At 40.7% G+C, this 18,804-nt stretch overlaps 1 protein-coding gene across 1 annotated transcript in view; it reads right to left on the bottom strand.

Moving 5' to 3' along the window:
- Positions 1-2,198: 2,198 nt before the first annotated feature.
- Positions 2,199-18,804, bottom strand: part of LRRTM4 (leucine rich repeat transmembrane neuronal 4) — a 559,145-nt gene continuing 542,539 nt past the window's right edge. Inside the window, exon 3 of the mRNA XM_054998291.1 lies at positions 2,199-2,420. Coding sequence (XP_054854266.1) covers positions 2,199-2,420 — 222 coding nt within the window. The remainder of the gene's footprint in view (positions 2,421-18,804) is intronic.

Raw genomic sequence — 18,804 nt, 5'->3', positions numbered from 1 at the left:
CACGAGGATCACTAAGACAGCACTGACACTAACCTTGTTGTAATGGAGCACGGCCCCTCTGGAAGAGGTCAATTGGTGTGTTAAAACAGATATAGAACTCTAGACTATTACGTTACCCCATGCAAATACACTTCCTATCTGAGCCTTTTAACTTGAGATGCTGGGGCCTGAAACTGGGACCTCCCCATGCAATACAGATGCTTTGCAACTGAGCCACAGCCCCTCCACCAGCTCTCAGACCTGCCTAATCTCTAACGATCTGGTGAGAAGGAGGAACAAAGGCAAGAGTGGTTTGCATGCCAAGGGAGTAGGTGGAAATCACCCCAGACTTTCCAGGAAGTCCGTACGCCACTACCAAGAGAGCAGACCACAGTGACTATTACCACAAAGTAATGAGCCCTTCTTGGGGTTCAGAAAATGAAGGGCAAAGCAAGGAAAACTGCCCTAGGACCTCACAAAGATGAAAGTTCATAACACCTAAGCTTAGTGGGTAAACATGGTGGCACCTCTCCAGTCTTTCATCTTTGTTCTTCAGGGCAGTGGCGTACAGATTCAAACAGGAAGCCTATTTGCTTGTCTAGTGGATCGCTATTCATTGCTATGAATGAATTTATCATAATTAAACTCAGTCTATTAAACTACATAATTATTACGTTCCTGTTCCATATACATAAATATGCTATGTTATCCATGGGCAGCATCTAGGGGAGGCCCCAAACCTCACATTAGACCTGTGTCCCAGGACCCTTCCCAACTCATTGTTTCTCACATTAGACTAATAGTATACTCTTAAGCAGAGTTTCTAAGTTCACTGAGGTCAAGCGGCTTAAATCGAGTAACTCTGCCTTGGATTGCACTGCTAGGAAGGCATTTAACTTTTATTTTCACTCATGACAATGGGATTTGAATGTGTCAATGGTGTCCATGGCTCTTACAACATCACCACATTTTTAATGCATATAAAATCCCTTCTGGCCCAAGAGTCTGTTGATTGCAGAGGTCGCTGTACGAAGCAGCTAGAGAAAATATTCAGTCATTAGTTTAGTTGTGTTGTAGCATCCCAGCCACAAAATAATAGGTTTATTTTTCCCCACCACTTTTTTTTGTCCTTTTATTGATAAAAACTACACAAAAGCTAACTGATCAGAATAATTAATTAAAAATAAATCAAACAATGTTACACATCCTCCTTTGTTTGTTTTAAATCACACTAGCCATCACATTTTTCCAAGATGTTCTGTCAACCCATCCTAACAATTTTCACCCTGTTGAGTACATTATGGATATTACGATACCCCAAATCCTCCTCCCCACCCTTTATTTAGCATTGCTGCACATTTCAATGGTGAGCTCTTTTTTCATCAATACTCTTTTTTGTTTTGTTTTTAGAACCCCAAACATAATTGTAGTGTCAACAATGAAGCACAATGAAGATAGGCAAAAAAAAATCAAAGGATCTCCACTCCATAAATGTACAGAATGGATCTTCTTAAATGTACATGCACCCAAGGTTTGTCTGTATCACCTCTTTGTTCTTTCACATGAATTGCCAATGTCCATTTGGTACAACTTAAGCCTTAAACACCATGTTTGGAGTCTGAAATTATAGTGCTGTTCGCCCACCCTCATAAGGAAAAAGAAAAGAGATCTTGGCTTGTTTTGTTCCCAAAGCAAAAGGAAAAAAAGGAGGGGAAACCATTAAAGAAATCCTCTACGAGTGCTAAACACTTAATAAAGAAATAATGTGTTGTACTCCATTCTATGTCTGCCCTCACTCCCTTATTTGTACCTGTGGTTCTCCTTTCAAGGAACCGTGCAGTGTAGAAAAATCAAATATACAAACAAAACTTTTAATCCATCCCTTTATGTTGCTAGAGTGAAATCTAACATTTTTTAATAAGAACTTGACAATCTTTCTTTGATATTTACACCAAGAAGTTTGTTCAACAGTTTAAAGCCAAAGGAAATCCTGAAGTTCTCCGATTCGTACTGCAAGGTGAAACTACTGAATTCTCGCATTCCTCTTCCAAGTAACTGGATATTTTGTTTGCCTTTCTGTTGTTTGCGCCGTGGAAACGTTTGTAAACTGGAAATGGCAAATTTCTGTGTTCCATTCTCATCTTGAATCAAAGGTTTTCCCCCTCCCCAGAATAAAAGAACCCTCCCACCCCTTCTGAACTTTCAGGAAAGCAGTTCCATCAGTTTGGTATTCTCTCAATGTAAATAGTTGGAGCAGCAGAACGTGCAATTGTAGCAATGAAGCTATGATCTCGACTGAGCTCCAAGTTGGTGGTTTCAGCTTGGTCCCGAGAAATGGTGTCATATCCCTTATTTACATGGAGGGGTTTGTGGGCCTGGCAGTATCCAATCACTGGTTGGTCGTAGCTATAATAGGGCAAGGTTTTCATATGGTGAGGGACCTAGAGGAAAAAAACAAAACAGAGAGAATATTCATGTCAGCATCATGACAGAAGAACAGTATGGTTTTCAGCATCAAAGAGACAAGGAGAACTGTGGCAAAACTGATGCTCCAGTCCAGAGAATGCCTGTTGGGAACACTTGCACAAACATTTTTACCTAAAAAAGGAATATGAAGCTCACATTTGTATGTTCACCGATGGATGACTATGTACTTAAAGTGGCAAGTAGCACATGCGAACAAGCCATCCCAATTGATTAGTATATTCTTGATGACTGGCAGCTGAGATTCAGTTGGGGTTTTGTGGTTATTTCCTTGTGTATGGTGTAGGAATCTATGCCTGTGTGTGGCCAGAGACTCGTCCAGCAAGAGAAGAGAATTCTGGGAACATGTCCTCATAGCATCTAGGCTGAACTTCTATTACCTTTCCTGCTGCAGCTACACAAGCTTGGTTTTGGCCAAAGGAGTGAATCTTTTCGTATGAGCTGAAGAGCAAGAGCCAAAGACTTGCAGACTATGGTCTTCAGTGAGCCCTGTGGATTCAGATCAATCCAAGATGTCATTAGTGTCCCCTTTGTTTTTCCTGTTTCTTTAAATTTTATTTTTGTCTGTTTCAGTGGTATGCTTATTTAAATTGCAGTTTTCATAAACTGCTTCAGATTCCCATTAGGGTGGAAAACAAAGTTTAAAAAAATGCCCAGCTAAAATAAATTTTACCCAGGGCAGCCAGTCTGGGAAGACTATGAGTTGGGCCTTAAGACAGGAAGGTAAGCAGGGAGCAGTTTACCTGTGACATTTTTTTAAGCTCCAAGGGGATAATATGAGGAAAATGGGGGAATATCCCATATCTTTACTTTGCAAAAGTAGCTTGGGGAGGGTCATTTTGAACACAAAAAGTGAAAAGGTCAAGATGTCTCTTTCTCCCCACGTTCATTCATCCAATTCACAGCCTACCCAGATTGATTTAGATTACAAGAAAAACTGCTAGAGAAACCATTATTGGATTCTGTATTTGAGCCTCAGCTAACAGTCATAGAAGTGATTCGTATGCATGAAATGACATGTTACTGATAGCACAATCCTAAACAGAGCAATACTCAAATTGCAATGAAGTCAATGGGATTTGTAGGCTTTAACTGATTAGGATTGCCCCATAAATATCCGTCTACATCATCACTGGAGGCTATTGTACAAATAACATACTGGGTTCCATATAGGCCTCTGTTTCTGCAAATGGGTGACTTCTTTGCATTGAAACATGTCTAGTCGAAGCATGTGCTTCATTAGCTGCCCAAAGGATATTGAAAATTGGAAAGTGCTACAATGGAGGTGAAATATGACAAAGAAAAAATAAGAACAGGGAAATTCACGCATACATACACCCCCACACACCACAACCAACCAACACATCATCCTGGAAGATGCAGGTACTCAACAAAAAGAAAGCAAATTGAAACATTTATTCATGTCGAGAATGAACAGTAAACAATTGCTATGGCACTAAATATAAATCCTGCATGTAAACTTATAGAAGCCAATTACATTTTATAGCAGAGAACCATTCATAATCCTTATTCAAATGCTGCGTGTCAAATAGAATATTAATGAAATCCAATTCTGTAGCTCTTTCTTCTTGCTTTCCTTTGAATTTTCATTTTGTTTTGTTGCAATGTAGTGATCTCAAGATCAAAGACAATCTAAAGAGCTTAATTTATTTCGTCACACTCATTTGCCCTGATTTATTTTATGATATTCAGATTAGGAATGATTTTAAATTTCTCGTCCCTGCTATTTTGACCAGAAAATCCCCATTTTAATTAACTTTTCCAAGGGTCAAATAAAAACTGTGATTCTTTATGTTTGTGCTGTAGTCCCACAGTACTTTATGTTCTGTTTCTTGCTCCCAAATTTTCCCATATACATTTGTCAACATAATTGGTATGTCAAGAACTTTGCATTTTCCATTACGCCTTTATTACACACATAAATTACGTACCTTGTATGTATAAATATTGAATAAATTGCTTATTAACATGTCTAAACAAAATACAAATGAATCTTCAAAATTGACAGTGAGCACTGGAAATCACTAACAATATTATAAATGAATACCACATTTAGTAATTATAAATTAATACCTAACCACATCACAAACCCTCCCGAATTCTATTTGCCTGGTGTTACAACAGTTCATTTTCAATTTACATTGGACAGGCTAGTGCTGCTATTCCATTCAGAACCCTCTCCCTCAATATTTCTACAAATCAGCTATGAAAAAGTTGGGAGGACAGCATGGAAAACAACAGACTGAAATTTATTTATGAATTTTATTGGATTTATATCCCACCCTCCTTGCAAGCGGGCTCAGGGCATGTCACAACATCATAAAAACCACAATTTAAAATAGAATAAATAACAGTTAACATCACAAAAATAAAACCAGCAGATCTCGTTAAATGGTTTGGCTGTACATTGGGTTAGATCCACCCAGCTTTGTTGCTGCTGAAAAAGGAAGGAAGGGTCCCCTTTGACCACTGAAGAAGGCTAAACTGGGGGTTATGGACTTGCATTTACAAAAGCCAGAAGAGAAAGGAGCTGTGGTATGGAGGAGCACTGGGTGTAACTGAGTGGGGAAACTGGCTAAATCCACCTATCATCTGGATTCTCCTTTATAGTGAATGAATGTGTGATATTCTCCACCACTGGGAAGAATCCAAGACTTACATGGTGGTTTGCATTCAACTTGAAATTTCTTCATTTTACATGACAGAAGAATGGCAAGAATATGAAAGGCAATTCATTTGGCAGACATTGATGGGAAAGCTACAATCACTTGGGTACTCTCATGAAGTAAAGCACAAATTTCCTTTAGAAGTAAAACCACTTACACCACTTTACGCCAAGCCTTGATCTCAAGGTGTTCAAATATTACTTTACGATACCATAAAAGCCAACAATGGTTTGTGTTCTGTTTAGTTTGGAGATTGCGGCCCGGTGTTTTACAGTAATAATGTACAGGACATTAACCAGATGGGGACCAGTGCACATCATAGCTTTTTTTCTTGCCTCCAAACAGGAGTTAAAAGCTTCTGAATCACAACATTATCTCTAAATGGCCTTGAAATGCCATTGCCTTGTCAACTATATTTTCAGTAGTTTTCCAAACTGTCCCCTCAGCTCCATTTTGATTTTTTGTTTGTTTGTTTCTCTTCTCAAGATTACTCTTTAGAAGCAAAAGAGAAAACTATTTTGGGAACTTGCATATGGCAGTCCCTTTATTTGAATACGATGAGATCTGGAAACCAATTTTAGATGTTTTAAATGCCAAAGAAGTAATTCGCCCCACGCAACAAAGTTAAAATGCTCATTTATTTTAATTCTTGGGTTTTTAACAATTTGCCAAGAGTGGTTTTGATAATGTCTTTTATGGCTGAGTTTTAATCCCTTTCTTGTTTGTACAGTATGGTTTTATCATTTCTTGTATTAAATTTGGATAAATAAAAAAAAGAGAGAGAAAACTAGTTCAGAACAGGGCTTACAAGTTTTAAGGGCTTTTCCACTCTGGAAAACAAACAGTGATAGCCATTGAAACATTAGCTATGAGCAATAGGCCTTACGGGGAAGTACTCTTTGACCGCCAAACTGCTACAAGTGTGTGCAGTGGTGCAGCTGAAGGGATGGATGATGTCTTATTTGCTTAAATTTTATCCTCTTCTGGCTTTTATGACCTGTTTCTTGACTCTCAGGGCCAAACTTGACGCTACCGTAATCACCATTTGATCTTGCCCCCCATGCCTTTCATGTGCCAAAACACCCAGCACAGCTAGAAAATATTAAAAGTGGGGGGGGGGGGAGACAAGATCGTATGGTGCTGCCATACTATGGGCCCTCACACCATTTTTTTCCAGTGGCTTAATTCTCCTCTAAAATGTTGTTGGTGGCCACATGTTGGATCCATGGCTGCTGTAATGTCTAGTTTAGCTCTCAGTCTTGTAAAGCATGCTGGAGGAGAGTTTTGTGGATACTATGGACAGCCAAAAAAACAAATAAGTGGGTACTAGATTAAATCAAGCCTGAATTATCCCAAGAAGCTACAATGACAAAAACTAAGGCTATCGTACTTTGGTCATATCATGAGAAGACAAGATTCTCTGGAAAAGTCAATAATGCTAGGAAAAGTGGAAGGCAGTAGGACAAGAGGAAGACCTAAAACGAGATGGCTTGAGGCTGATCCTGCACTGGGCAGGGGGTTGGACTAGATGGTCTGTATGGCCCCTTCCAACTCTATGATTCTATGATTCTATGACTCAAAAAAAGAAGCCACGTTCTCCAGTTTGCAGGATCTGAGCAAATCTGTTAATAATAGGATGTTTTGGAGTTCTTTCCTTCATTCAGTTGCCACAGGCTGGAGGCAACTTGACACACACACTCACACACACTTGTAAAGCAGAATAGATCCCCCTGATTGCATAGTTGCTGAGATCAGGAAAAGTTCTACAGCATTGCTATCAATTATATCCCCCCTCTCATTTTTGTCCCACTCTTCATTGAGGGTGGGAGATTGGCGCCGAGGGTGAAGTTTTGCGTGCCATGAATGGGCAAATGACAAGCCAGATCCTTAGCCTGATTCAGTAGGTCTCTTGTTCTGTTCAAAGCAACCATCAAAATGGCTGTCCTTTCCCACTCATCCTCACTTTCCTCTAATTTTGGCAACCAGCCCCACTGAAGGCCAAGGACACACAAGATACTTGATCAGACTAGGTATGCTGTTACTATCTTGAGGTAATATTTTCCTCAGCATCTTAAGCCCTCATAGTGGACCAAATGTTGGAGATGCAACGTCCTGTGACCAATTTAATCCATGTAAATCCTGATACAGGATGTGTTTTGTCGTTTGAACTGGGGGCTGATGTATGTTTTTTGCTGCTCAGAGCTTATAGAATGCTACTTTTGTTTTTTGTGCCTCTTGGCTATTGGAAGGCCTGCAGTTTGTGAATTATTCTTGCCATCCTGTTGCAGCATACAATGAAATTTTACATGTGCAGGACTAGTTTGTTCCTCCAGCCCTGTTAATATCAAGCCCTCAATTTTTTTTTATCCCTTTGTTGGCAGTTGGCACTCAACCAAAAAGATAACAGTTCGTCTACAGGAGTGGCTGTAGCACTTGTTTTGCATGCTGCAAGTCAACGACACGAAAGAATTCTACCTGAGTCCACAGAGAGCTGCTGTCAGTCAGAGTACAGAGCACTGACCTTGACAGACCTGTGGTCCAACGCAGTATAAGACAGCTTCAGGTGTTCACTTTAGACCTGACAGCTGATATTAATTTATCTTACTGAGAACTACAGGCCCTTTTCTTGTCAGAGTGCAAAGTTGTTTCTTAGTCTTCCAAAGATGCTTCTCAACCAAATGCAATGTCAGTTTTTTTCACAAGAACAGGGTTTTTTTGGGCTGTGCTCTCTGTGCTATATTCCCAGACAGATATTAAGTCTAATTTCAGCAAATGGTCTTGCTCTTACAGACTATTACTTACAGAACTAACGATCAATAGACCTATTACAGAGGAGCTAGGAGTCCTAAGTACTGCAGTTTGCAAGGAACATTGTGTGAACGGCCAGTGCTGCAGGAAGGGAGCATTTGAAGGATGCACTTAGACCATACATATATCTTAAGAATTTTCCAGTCAGTAGTTCTTACAAAAGAATGAAATTATTGTTTAAATGCCTGGATCATTGAATAGCTAGAAAATGGTAGGTTGAACTCTTGGCCCTCAAGACTTTGCACCTGTTAAAAGTTTCCTGTAAATTGTGATGGAATCATCTAGTTTCCTGGATTTATAGACCCTCTCATGCAATTCCTAAAGACTTTCCAGCCCTGCCTTGGCAAATGTTGGGAGGTTTTGAGGGTGGTGCCTGGGGAGGGTGCAGTTTCTGGGGGAGGTGATGTCACTTTGGGCAACTCTCTACGAATTTCCCCTAATCTCCAACCATGATGAACACACAGAAAAATTCATACAGCATTGCTCTAGATCCAAATCCTACTTCTGCCATGAAACTTTGGACCAGTCACTCTTTGTCAAACAGACCTAACTCACAGGCAGGGCTTTTTTTCAGGGGGAACGCGGGGGAAGAGAGTTCTGGAACCTCTTGAAAATGGTCACATGGCTGGTGGCCCCACCCCCTGAACTCCAGACAGAGGGGAGTTTACATTGCCTTCTGCGCTGCTGAGCGGCGCGGAAGGCAATCTAAACTCCCCTCTGTCTGGAGATCGGGGGCGGGGCCACCAGCCATGTGACCATTTTCTCCGAGGGCAACCCACTGAGTTCCACCACCTCTTTTCCCAGAAAAAAAGCCCTGCTCACAGGGTTGATACAGGGGGGAAACGTGGGGGAGGGGGGTGGGAGTTGGCATGTACACCATTCTAAGATCTTTGATGGAATGGTACATACGTATGACATACATACATACATATGTGGTAATATTTCATTTAATGTTTATGCATAGTTAGGAAGCCCATTTTTATCTGCCTGTTTTCTGGGGGTGGGTGCAACGTTGCTGAAAGTGCTTATTTCTCTTATGCCCTGTTTATACCATTTTTACATTATGTGCCTTTCTGGCACTATTTTAATGCCAATTAACTGCTATGGACCATTTTTCTGTCAATTTAAGCAATTGATGAAAAAAATACATCGGTATTTAGATGATAGAAATATGGTCGAGGTAAAAGATAACCACTGTTTTATCTTAAGTATCAGAAATCCTAAAAGGTGTTGTAGACGTGATGGCATGTGAGCCGTATGAACTGTAGGGGGAGCTGTAATTTATGCTTTCTACTGTTCAGAGCTTAGTGAATACTTCTCGTTCCTTTCTTGTTTCCCTGTAAGTAATATATCCTGACAGTTTCTCTGCTGTTAGAATTACAATTAGATAATGCCTCTTGCCATTGCTGTTGCAATAACATTTGTTTAATGTAAATCTGAATGTGCAGGACTGGTTCATTTCCCTAGTTCTAGGGCTGCCAACCTACAAGCATGGTTCTCCTGGAATTCCAATTGACCGGACGGACAAGATCAGTTTGCATGGAGGAAATGACAACACTGGAGAGTGGACACTACGGCATTACATTCTCACTGAATTACCTCACCTCCCCAACTACACCCTCTCTAGATACATACGTATATACTGTCAAGTCGCAACTGACTTATGGCAACTCCAGCAAGGGGCTTTTAAGTGAGAAATGAGGAGGTAGTTTGCCATTCCTGGTCTCTGCAGAGTCTTTCTTGATGATCCCCCATCCAAGTACCAACCCTGCTTAGCTTCCAAGATCTGACAACATCAGCCTATACCACACTACCTTTCCCCCTTCCTAGACCCCACACCAAAATCTCCAGGAATTTTCCAAGCCACAATTGGCAGCTGTGCTAGGTTCAGCCTGGCAGCTAGCAGGAGACCGGGTGGGGTGGGGAGATGAGAAGATAGCCATTGGTGATAGTGTGATGTCACTTCCAGGAAAAATCAGAAGTGACATCCCACCTTTCTAGGCATTGCCAGAAAGATTATGGCTTTACCTTGAAGTGATGTCACACTATTGGCCCAACAGACATTCTTAAACATTTTCTCCCATTGCCAAGAGGTGGGAGATCTCCTGCCCCCCCAGCCCCCGCCGCCCAACACCTGGTACTAGAAACCCTAAACTTTACTCCGTTCTGCTAACAGAAGGAACCTGACATTTCAAATTGTGCCCCAGCCATCATGAAGTTTTGTATCATCTCTACTTAAAGATGTGCAACATTTTTGGACCATAAAATAGCATTCCTATTAAGCTAATAACGCATAGGCATTCAAATGAGCAAAGATATGCACTTGGAATACAGAATATATATGTTTAGAAGGAACCCTCTGATTTTTCAGTTCATGTCCTCAAGATGCCACCTGGAAACAGAACAGTCCCACTGGACAAAGAAGGCAAGCTACAGCACTACTTCTTTAAAGGCCAGGGCTTAGACCTGGCATTGATGTAGAGGAATAAAATAATCCTGCTACCTTTATTTATGGAGTAGTGGTAGATATGTGCCATAAATCCACAGGGCAGACTCCTAAATCCAAATGTATAGGGCATCCTGAAACAGGAGCTTTCAATAATAGAGGATCTTGCCATCACTGTTTTGGTTGTTGTAGAAAATACAATTTGGCCAGTCATTTTTAAAGTAGGTCCAAAGTAGGTTCCAGATAACTTGGTGGTTCAATGGGCTGATTAGCAGTGGCAGATGAGTTTTCCTGAAAGACAGCTTCCTTGCCACTTCTGACCTTCCCTTGAAATTTGCACCTGCTAGGGCTAGGTTAAACACAACCGCCTTCTAATTGCATTGCAGTTTGGTTGCTTCCCATGGGCCTAAGTCAACTGAGGCTTTGGTAATCAAGAGACTTATAGGGTCTAAATGACTCCCTGTGGAATAATGTTGGAAGGGACTAAGCAGCTAAATAATTTAGCCCCATGATTTAGTCCGACTCCTGGATCATCTATTTCTATCTACTGTACACATATTCTGAGCTATTCAGTTTAAACCACAAAATACCAGAAACAGCTTAATCACAGTAAGGTTTACTGACCCAGTATTCTAAGAGGATATAAGATCACTTTTTTATTTTGCACTGCAAAAGCATTTCCTGTGATTACACCAGTGCTTTCAGCAGCGGATACCATATGATTGTGAATGGAAAGGATGAATTCCTAAACATTTAGTGGACAGACTCTTCAGACATGCAGCCAATAGTAGCTTCCCACTGCCTATCCATTGTGTGATGACAAGTAAGTATTTGAAGAGCAGTTATAATTCTGGGAAACCTCCAGGCCCCACCTGGAGTTTGGCAAACCTAGGTAGGGGTGACATGACATTCTTCAATCTGAGACCGTGGGAAGCTACTGTCAGTCAGGGTGGACAACATTAACCTTGAGAGACCAAAGTTTGATTTGGTATAAGACAGCTTCATGTACTTGTAGCTCTTTATACAGATAGGCACTTTAGTAGCTCTTTATACAGATAGGGCCTGTAGTAGAGAATGCCCTGAAGTAAGAGTTGAACTGAAGTAAGAGTTGACTTATGGTGACCCCTGGTGGGGTTTTCATGGCAAGAGACTAACGGAGGTGGTTTGCCATTGCCCATGTCTGCAAACCTGGTTTTTGCTGGAGGTCTACCCTTGCCAATCTTCTCCAGTATAACTGCTAAAGTCGATGAGAATAGTGTTCTCTTGGTCTTTCAACCTGAGTCAAAAGGCCAAATATACCGTAGTTCCCATCTACCCAAGCAATCCAATAAGTTCTGAGCATGCGGCAAGTGCAGCTGCCAGCTAGCTCCTTATGTGATGATTTATGCTGGCAACATTTGAAGCATGGCTCATTTAAATCCATGAATGAATCAGCAATTTGACAGTACACACTGCTTAGAAAAAAAAAACTGTACGAACTAGGTAAGATGGTTTTTTCGTCTCATAGTGTCACTCAATAACGTAACATTTGATTTATATATCACTCTTCAGGACAACTTAATGCCCACTCAGAGAAGTTTACAAAGTGTGTTATTATTATCCTCATGACAATCACTCTGAGAGGTGAGTGGGACTGAGAGAGCTCCGAGAAGTGAATGGCCCCAGGTCACCCAGCTGGCTTCAAGTAGAGGAGTGGGGAATCAAACCCAGTTCTCCAGCTTAGAGTCCTGTCACTCTTAACCACTACACCAATGTAGCTTAAACCCTCCATTATGAATATTCTCAATAATATAATTCTAGCTCCTCTTTCATTAGTAAATTAGCCAATGCAAAGAAACCACGTTGTCCAAGTAAGGAAGCCAGTCGCTTAAATCTAAAATATTGCATTGCCATATTTGAAGGGGTAGAAAGCTCATATCTGTGGTATGGCCAGATTGAATGATGGATTCCAGATTGAATGAATTCACACAAGTTGACATATACAAATGGAGACAAAAAGTTTGGGGCACTTTGCCAGGGAGCTGCACTGGTATTTGTGCTTTGAAACAGCAGGCTCAGCAGACTCATTGGGTACATTATTACAATTAACAGTAACATTCCTTAATGGTGGCATTGACTTGAACCAAGTCAGAATCAGAAGGCAAAGCATGAGTGAGATCATTCAACTTTCAAATGCAACATTTCCCCTCCTAACAGAGATACTTAGCTGAGCTGCACATTGTTTATTTCCCTCATTTATATCCCATCCATCTGCCAGAAATCTCTAAGTGATGTATCTATAAGAAATATACAAGGAAACCTTAAACCTAACATAATAAAACCACTAAGAAAACCTCCTCAACAATCATAAAGTAAATGAAGTTACAATAGGGAAAATAAATAGGATTACCAAGATATGGCTGCCCAGGGCAGTTTGGAAACCCTCAACTGTTTCAAATCAAGGAACCATAATGCAGGCATAATCAATGTGATCTATTTTCATGGAAGTTGCTCATAGAGCAGATTTTTCACTCCCCCTTAGCTGCCAACTGCCCTTGTAGCACTGTGAGGTGGGTGGGGCTGAGGGAGCTCTGAGAAGTTGTGACTGACACAAGGTCACCCAGCTGGCTTCAAGTTGAAGAGTGGGGAATCAAACCTGGCTGTCTAGATTAGAGTCCTGCTGCTCTTAACCACTACACCAAACTCACACCGGAATGTATTTTTATCCTTTTCATGAAAAGTTGTATGCTCACTCAGAACAATTAAGTAAAGTATGAGTTTGATCCTTAAATGTTTGTTGTAGATCATCATATGCTGTCCATGAAATGTTGCACATAGTTGATAAAGTCAATGGATGTGAGACCATCATTTCCTTGAAACAAACCTTGTCTTTATTAATGAAGGAGCTTATTGCATTAGTGGCACTTCACATACTCAGTGAGGGTTTGGGGGCTAATGGGCTGGATTAATTAGCTGGTATTAACTTCTGAAGTCTTCACCTCTCTAGATCTTGCCACTAAATGGTGTCAGCATTACAGTCTTAATGGCTGCATACTGGAAACAAATATTCAGCTGCAACGGACATTTACATAAACTTGAGTCAGAAGGACTAAAATTAAGATGTTGGGTGGGGGAAAGGAAAGATACGCAAATCATCCATTTTAGAGTGAAATTCAGGCTGCAGAGCCTAAATGCTTGACCCCTATGCTGCAAAATAGCAATTGCCTTAAAAATATGCAGAATACAATTTTGGGATTGCCTGTGGCCAACTAATATTCTGGATTCACCTTTCATACCTGTTCTCAAAGTTCTGTTTATGTGTTTTCGCTCCAGTGGGAATCAGACTGGCGGCTGGCCCTGCTGATTTAGATTATCTGTCCTACTTGTAGCATACACAGACATTTCAGGAAGTGTCAATCTGCACAAGCTGTTCAGAGATCTCTTACAGCTCACATGCTATGTTACAGCAAAATAAATGGGACTAGCATCTTGCAGCCAAGGAATTGTCCAATGGATTTCCATCAGTATATGAAACACAACCCCTCTTCCATTCCTGTTTTTGGTCTTCACTGTCCTCTTATGGTGGAATCCTGTGCAAAGTAACTCCAACCTAAATTCATTGAACTCAGTTTGCTTAGACTAGAATAACTCTGCATAGGATTGTACTGCAGGAGTTGCTAGAGCTCAATGTTTGGTGGAACCATTCATGCATTAAATTAGAATCTATTGAAGTTGACTAATGGTACCATCCTAAGGAGAGATACACCCTTCTAATCCCGTTGATTTTTTAAAAATACTATGCTGAAAATCAAAAGGAAACCATTTTCAAGGCTAATGCATACTGCCCAATCTGAATTCTGCAAATAATTCACTGGCTATTTTGGATGCAGGAACCTGCACTCTGCTTGCTGACTCAAACCAATTCTCCCTCATTGCCAGAGATGCAAGCTGGAGGCTATTTTGGATGCAGGAACCTGCACTCTGCTTGCTGACTCAAACCAATTCTCCTTCATTGCCAGAGATGCAAGCTGGAGGCAATAGGAAACCAGCTATTAAAGCCTGGAAAAATTCAAGTTTAGCTCACCGCCACCAGTACAGCAAACTGTACTCCCATGGTGCACTCCTCCACATCATCTCTGTTTGTAATACTGCAGTTCTTCCATTACAATCGTATTCCTCCAATTTTTTTTTTTTGCTTGCTTCCAGGAAGATTGGGCTTCATTTTAAAAAATGGTGTGGAATAAAAGAGCACCACAGTGATGTTTTACCCTGATTGCTTTTAATTAGAATGCCACCAAGGCATTCTAATTAAAAGCAATCAGGGTAAAACATTGCAGCAAGGTAATGCTCAGAGATCAGCTGCAATGCCTTTGAGATTTCTTATCACTGGAGTGTAGTTCCCATCATTGGGGGAATTTCTTATCTGATAACTTCCACCCCAGCTGCTCATATGAATTGGCCCTGCATAGTTTTGATGACCTTGATTTTGCTGACAGTTGCCAAGTGACGGCTCCATCCAGCAAAACAAAACCATTATTATTGGGTGGGGAGGGGGGGCATCTGACATTCTAAGATGGAGCAAATCAGCAGGCTAATCAGACAATTGATTTACTCTTTTGAAATCATTATTTCCCTGGCACACAAGAACTCAAAGAAGAAAATCAGATTCAATAGAACTACACAATTCTGCAGATGAACATTTTGCAGACGAGGTCAGCTCCCTTTTTTAAATTCAGTTGAAATCTCTCTTCCTTGTTTCTAAGCAACCATGACATCTTCATTACCTTATATGTACAACTGTGACCACAACAAAATTATATAGATGACCAGTGGCAATATAATGTAGTCAGTATACCCATCAAGGTTATTTGGACAACCCATCTATCATATTTTCCACCAAGTAGTACAGGGTAGCATACAAGGTTCACCTCTTCCTTTTGTTTTCAAAACAACAGTGTGAGATGTGGGCTAGGCTAACAGAGAATGATTGGACCAAGGTCACCCAATTGCTGACAGATGATTTGAATCTTGATTTTTTTTCAGTCTGACTGTCTAACAACTATGCTATACTAATTATCAATGATGACCATCAGTGTGAAGGAGGAGGAAAATGGCAAGACAGAAAGACAGAAAGACAGAAAGAAAGAAAAGTTACGGTGTCAGTGAGTATAGAAAATGACCAAAAAAAACCCCTCACATATACAAACACAGAATGATATATCAAAACGTGTTACTCTGTCTGTAGCAGTAGAAAAGAGCCAGAGTCCAGTAGCACCTATAAGACTAACAAAATTTAGGTTGGGTCATGAGTTTTCATGACTCACAGCTCATTTCTTCAGATACCAGTTATCAGATACCAGGTATTCTTCAAGTATTTGAAGAAGTGAGCTGTGACTCATGAAAGCTCATATCCTACCACAAATTTTGTTAGTCTTATAGGTGCTACTGGACTCTTATAGAATGGTATATAATTTTAGATCCATCTTATTGATAAACATGGGTTGAAGTGTGAGCTCTTTGTGTGTAAACCGATCACACAACTCTTAAACTACATGGAATTACACTGACTGCCAAGGAATTTCTTTGAATTAGTTGTGTTATGCCAGACCCAGCAGTGGTGCTTCTCCATACTGAAGCTATAAGAAAAGGTAGGGCCTATTACATGTCAAGGAGCTGTAACTACTACTTCCATGAGGGTTATACATCCTTCCCCCACTGAGATCTTGCCACATGAGAACACCAAAATATCTTTTCCTGTGAAAAGAACACAGAATACTAACAAGTTGCTTGAGGATGGCCTCTCAAAGGTATGTCTTATGCAGCACTTGAAAACCCAAGCACATAGTTCCTGTCAGGCAGGAATAATGACAACGAGGGAGAAGGTAGAGTTGTTTTTTCTGGGCAGTGATCATAAAGATGGCAACCTGTTCCATCCATTACTCACAATAAATACGTACAGTATTTAATATGAACATTTGATAATGTTGCTGCCAGAGTGACAAATGAAGGCATTGGAGAATGAGTGAAATAGGTCTTTCTCTTGTGTTAAGTATTGGCTTTTCATTAGATCAGCTCCAAATTTATGGCATGCAAGAGGGCCACCCAGAAATGAATGGTTTCCTTAAAGAGTTTTAAATGCTCTTTTAAAAGTTGTACAGGAGTTCTGTACATGGAGAGCAAAAATAAAAATGATTTCTTAAAGCCACAAGCCTTGGCCGCTAAGATATAATTCTTTTTTCCTTATGATCCTCTGAGTTGTAACTCAGGGAAAATAACTGCCTAGGATTTCCACAACTTTTACAAAACACAGGATTGACTCAAGGAGGAAGTGTTGTTCTTTATGAGGCAAAGTTGATCTCTTTGCAAGATTCAGACCTTTGTTTATATGTCTTAACTCACAACCAGCCCTGGGGTAGGATTCAAGCAGCTTTTATTCTGGTAAAAAAAGGAGATATCCTCTTTGACCCATCAAAAAGGCTATGCTGAGAACCATATGACCTGCATACACAAAAATTATGTGGGATAAAGGTTGTAGTATGCAGGAGATTTGGATGAGATTGAATAGAAAAACTGGGTGGATTCAACTTCCCATTTGCAAAGCCCTGCTCCAGGTTATGTTTCTTGCAGTACAAATGTAATTATATGTGCAGTATTGGAAGCAAGCAGAGATTCCAGAGATCGAAGATTGGATACAAAAACTGTTGTACATGGTGGAGATGGACAAGTTGACCAGAAAATTGAAAGACCAACAACCAAATGAATTTTTAAAAGACTGGGAGAAATTTAAAGAATATCTGGAAAATAAGTGGGATGTGAAGGGACAGTTATGGTCTATGGATAATTACTGATGTCTATATGATAGTGGAATTAAATTCTAGGTAGGAACTTTACCTTTGAGAAACGGGAATATTAGAAATATTAGAATAGATTAAATATGAAGAGAATTAAAAAGGTTTTAGTGCTGTTCGGGGTCAAGAGAGAAAGGGGAAGGGAGGGTGGGGAATATATGTTTTAATTAATGAATATACGGTATAAAAGTTGTAGAATGTTATAGGGAACTGATGCATGTATTAGATATATGTGTGTATTAACCTACCCAATAAAAATCTTCTTTAAAAAAAAACATTCCTCAAGGTGCATTCAGGCACTAGTAAAGTGGTTGAAATGGATGGAGAGAGAGGGATTTTATTATTTTTTAAAAAATAATAATTTTTATTTATTTATTTCATTTGTTCACAATTTAATCTGAATTAATTTTAATTTTATTTCATATTTTACAGAAAAAATATCAAAGTTCATTTCCAGAAATATGATATATGATAAAAACCAATTAAAAACAATAAGTGCAAAACTATAAAAGCAGAAAAGGCAGCATGCAGTGGAGAATAGTCACATAGAAACTGTATTAAAAGCATGGATTGGCTAAGATAGTGTAAAAATTAGCAGGACAGAACAGCATGAACAGTTGTAATGCAAGAGGTAGAAGGCTTTAAAAAAGAGAGAGGGATTTTCTACCCATCTACTTGTCACCTAAGCGGTGTCTGCCTGCCTGGTCAGCTACACGTCTCTAGCTTGCTGGCCATCCCCACTGGTTTGGTTCTGTAATTTTTATTTTATTTTTATTTAACTAAATTTATATCCTGCCTTTTGCCTTCATAAGGGACACCAAGGTGGCTAACGAATTTTTTAAAAATACATAATAAAATCACATTTTTTAAATGATTTAAACAAACCAAAACAATAACACATCAATAAAACAGTTAAAAGCAGAGCTAAAAAATACAAAGACAAAAAACAACAATTAAAACATTTAGAACAATTAAAACATTGAACATGAAGGAGGGATCACTGAGGGAACGTGAAACAAAAGAGTCTGTACTCTCTAGTAGAAAACAACAACAGAAGGGGACAGGTGAATCTCCCTGGGAGAGTGTTCCACAGTTTTGCTGCAGCCGTAAGCCCTGTTCACAAATAGTAGTGCATGCAGGGCCGGCGTGCCTATTAAGGCCAGGTAGGCGGTGGCCGCAGGCACGGGGTGTCGGAGGGAGCGCCGGAGGAGGCACGGCGGGCGGGAGCACGCGCCACAAAGCACCAGCCTCCTATCCCTCCCACCCCGCACCGCTGCCGCCGCCAGCACAAGCCCCCGGCCAGGCGCAGCCACAGCGGGCAGGCATCTGCGGTGGCGCAGGCAACCGAGCGGGAGAGCTTGGAGGCTGCCCACCGCAGCAATCGGGCCGGCGGCGGCGCGCACTCCCATGATGACGTCACGTGTGACGTCATCACGCAGGCCGGTGCACGCGCGCACACTCGTGCGCGCGTGGGTGCGCCCAGCTGGCCGGCCGGCCGCGAGCGCAGCAGACCCTTGCGCCGCCCCTGAGTGCATGTCAATGCAGTTCTAAACAGAGTTACTCCAGGCTAAGT

Source organism: Eublepharis macularius, chromosome 14, assembly GCF_028583425.1.
Source record: "Eublepharis macularius isolate TG4126 chromosome 14, MPM_Emac_v1.0, whole genome shotgun sequence".
Taxonomy (NCBI): Eukaryota; Metazoa; Chordata; class Lepidosauria; order Squamata; family Eublepharidae; genus Eublepharis; species Eublepharis macularius.
This window is presented reverse-complemented; position numbering and strand designations above follow the sequence as displayed.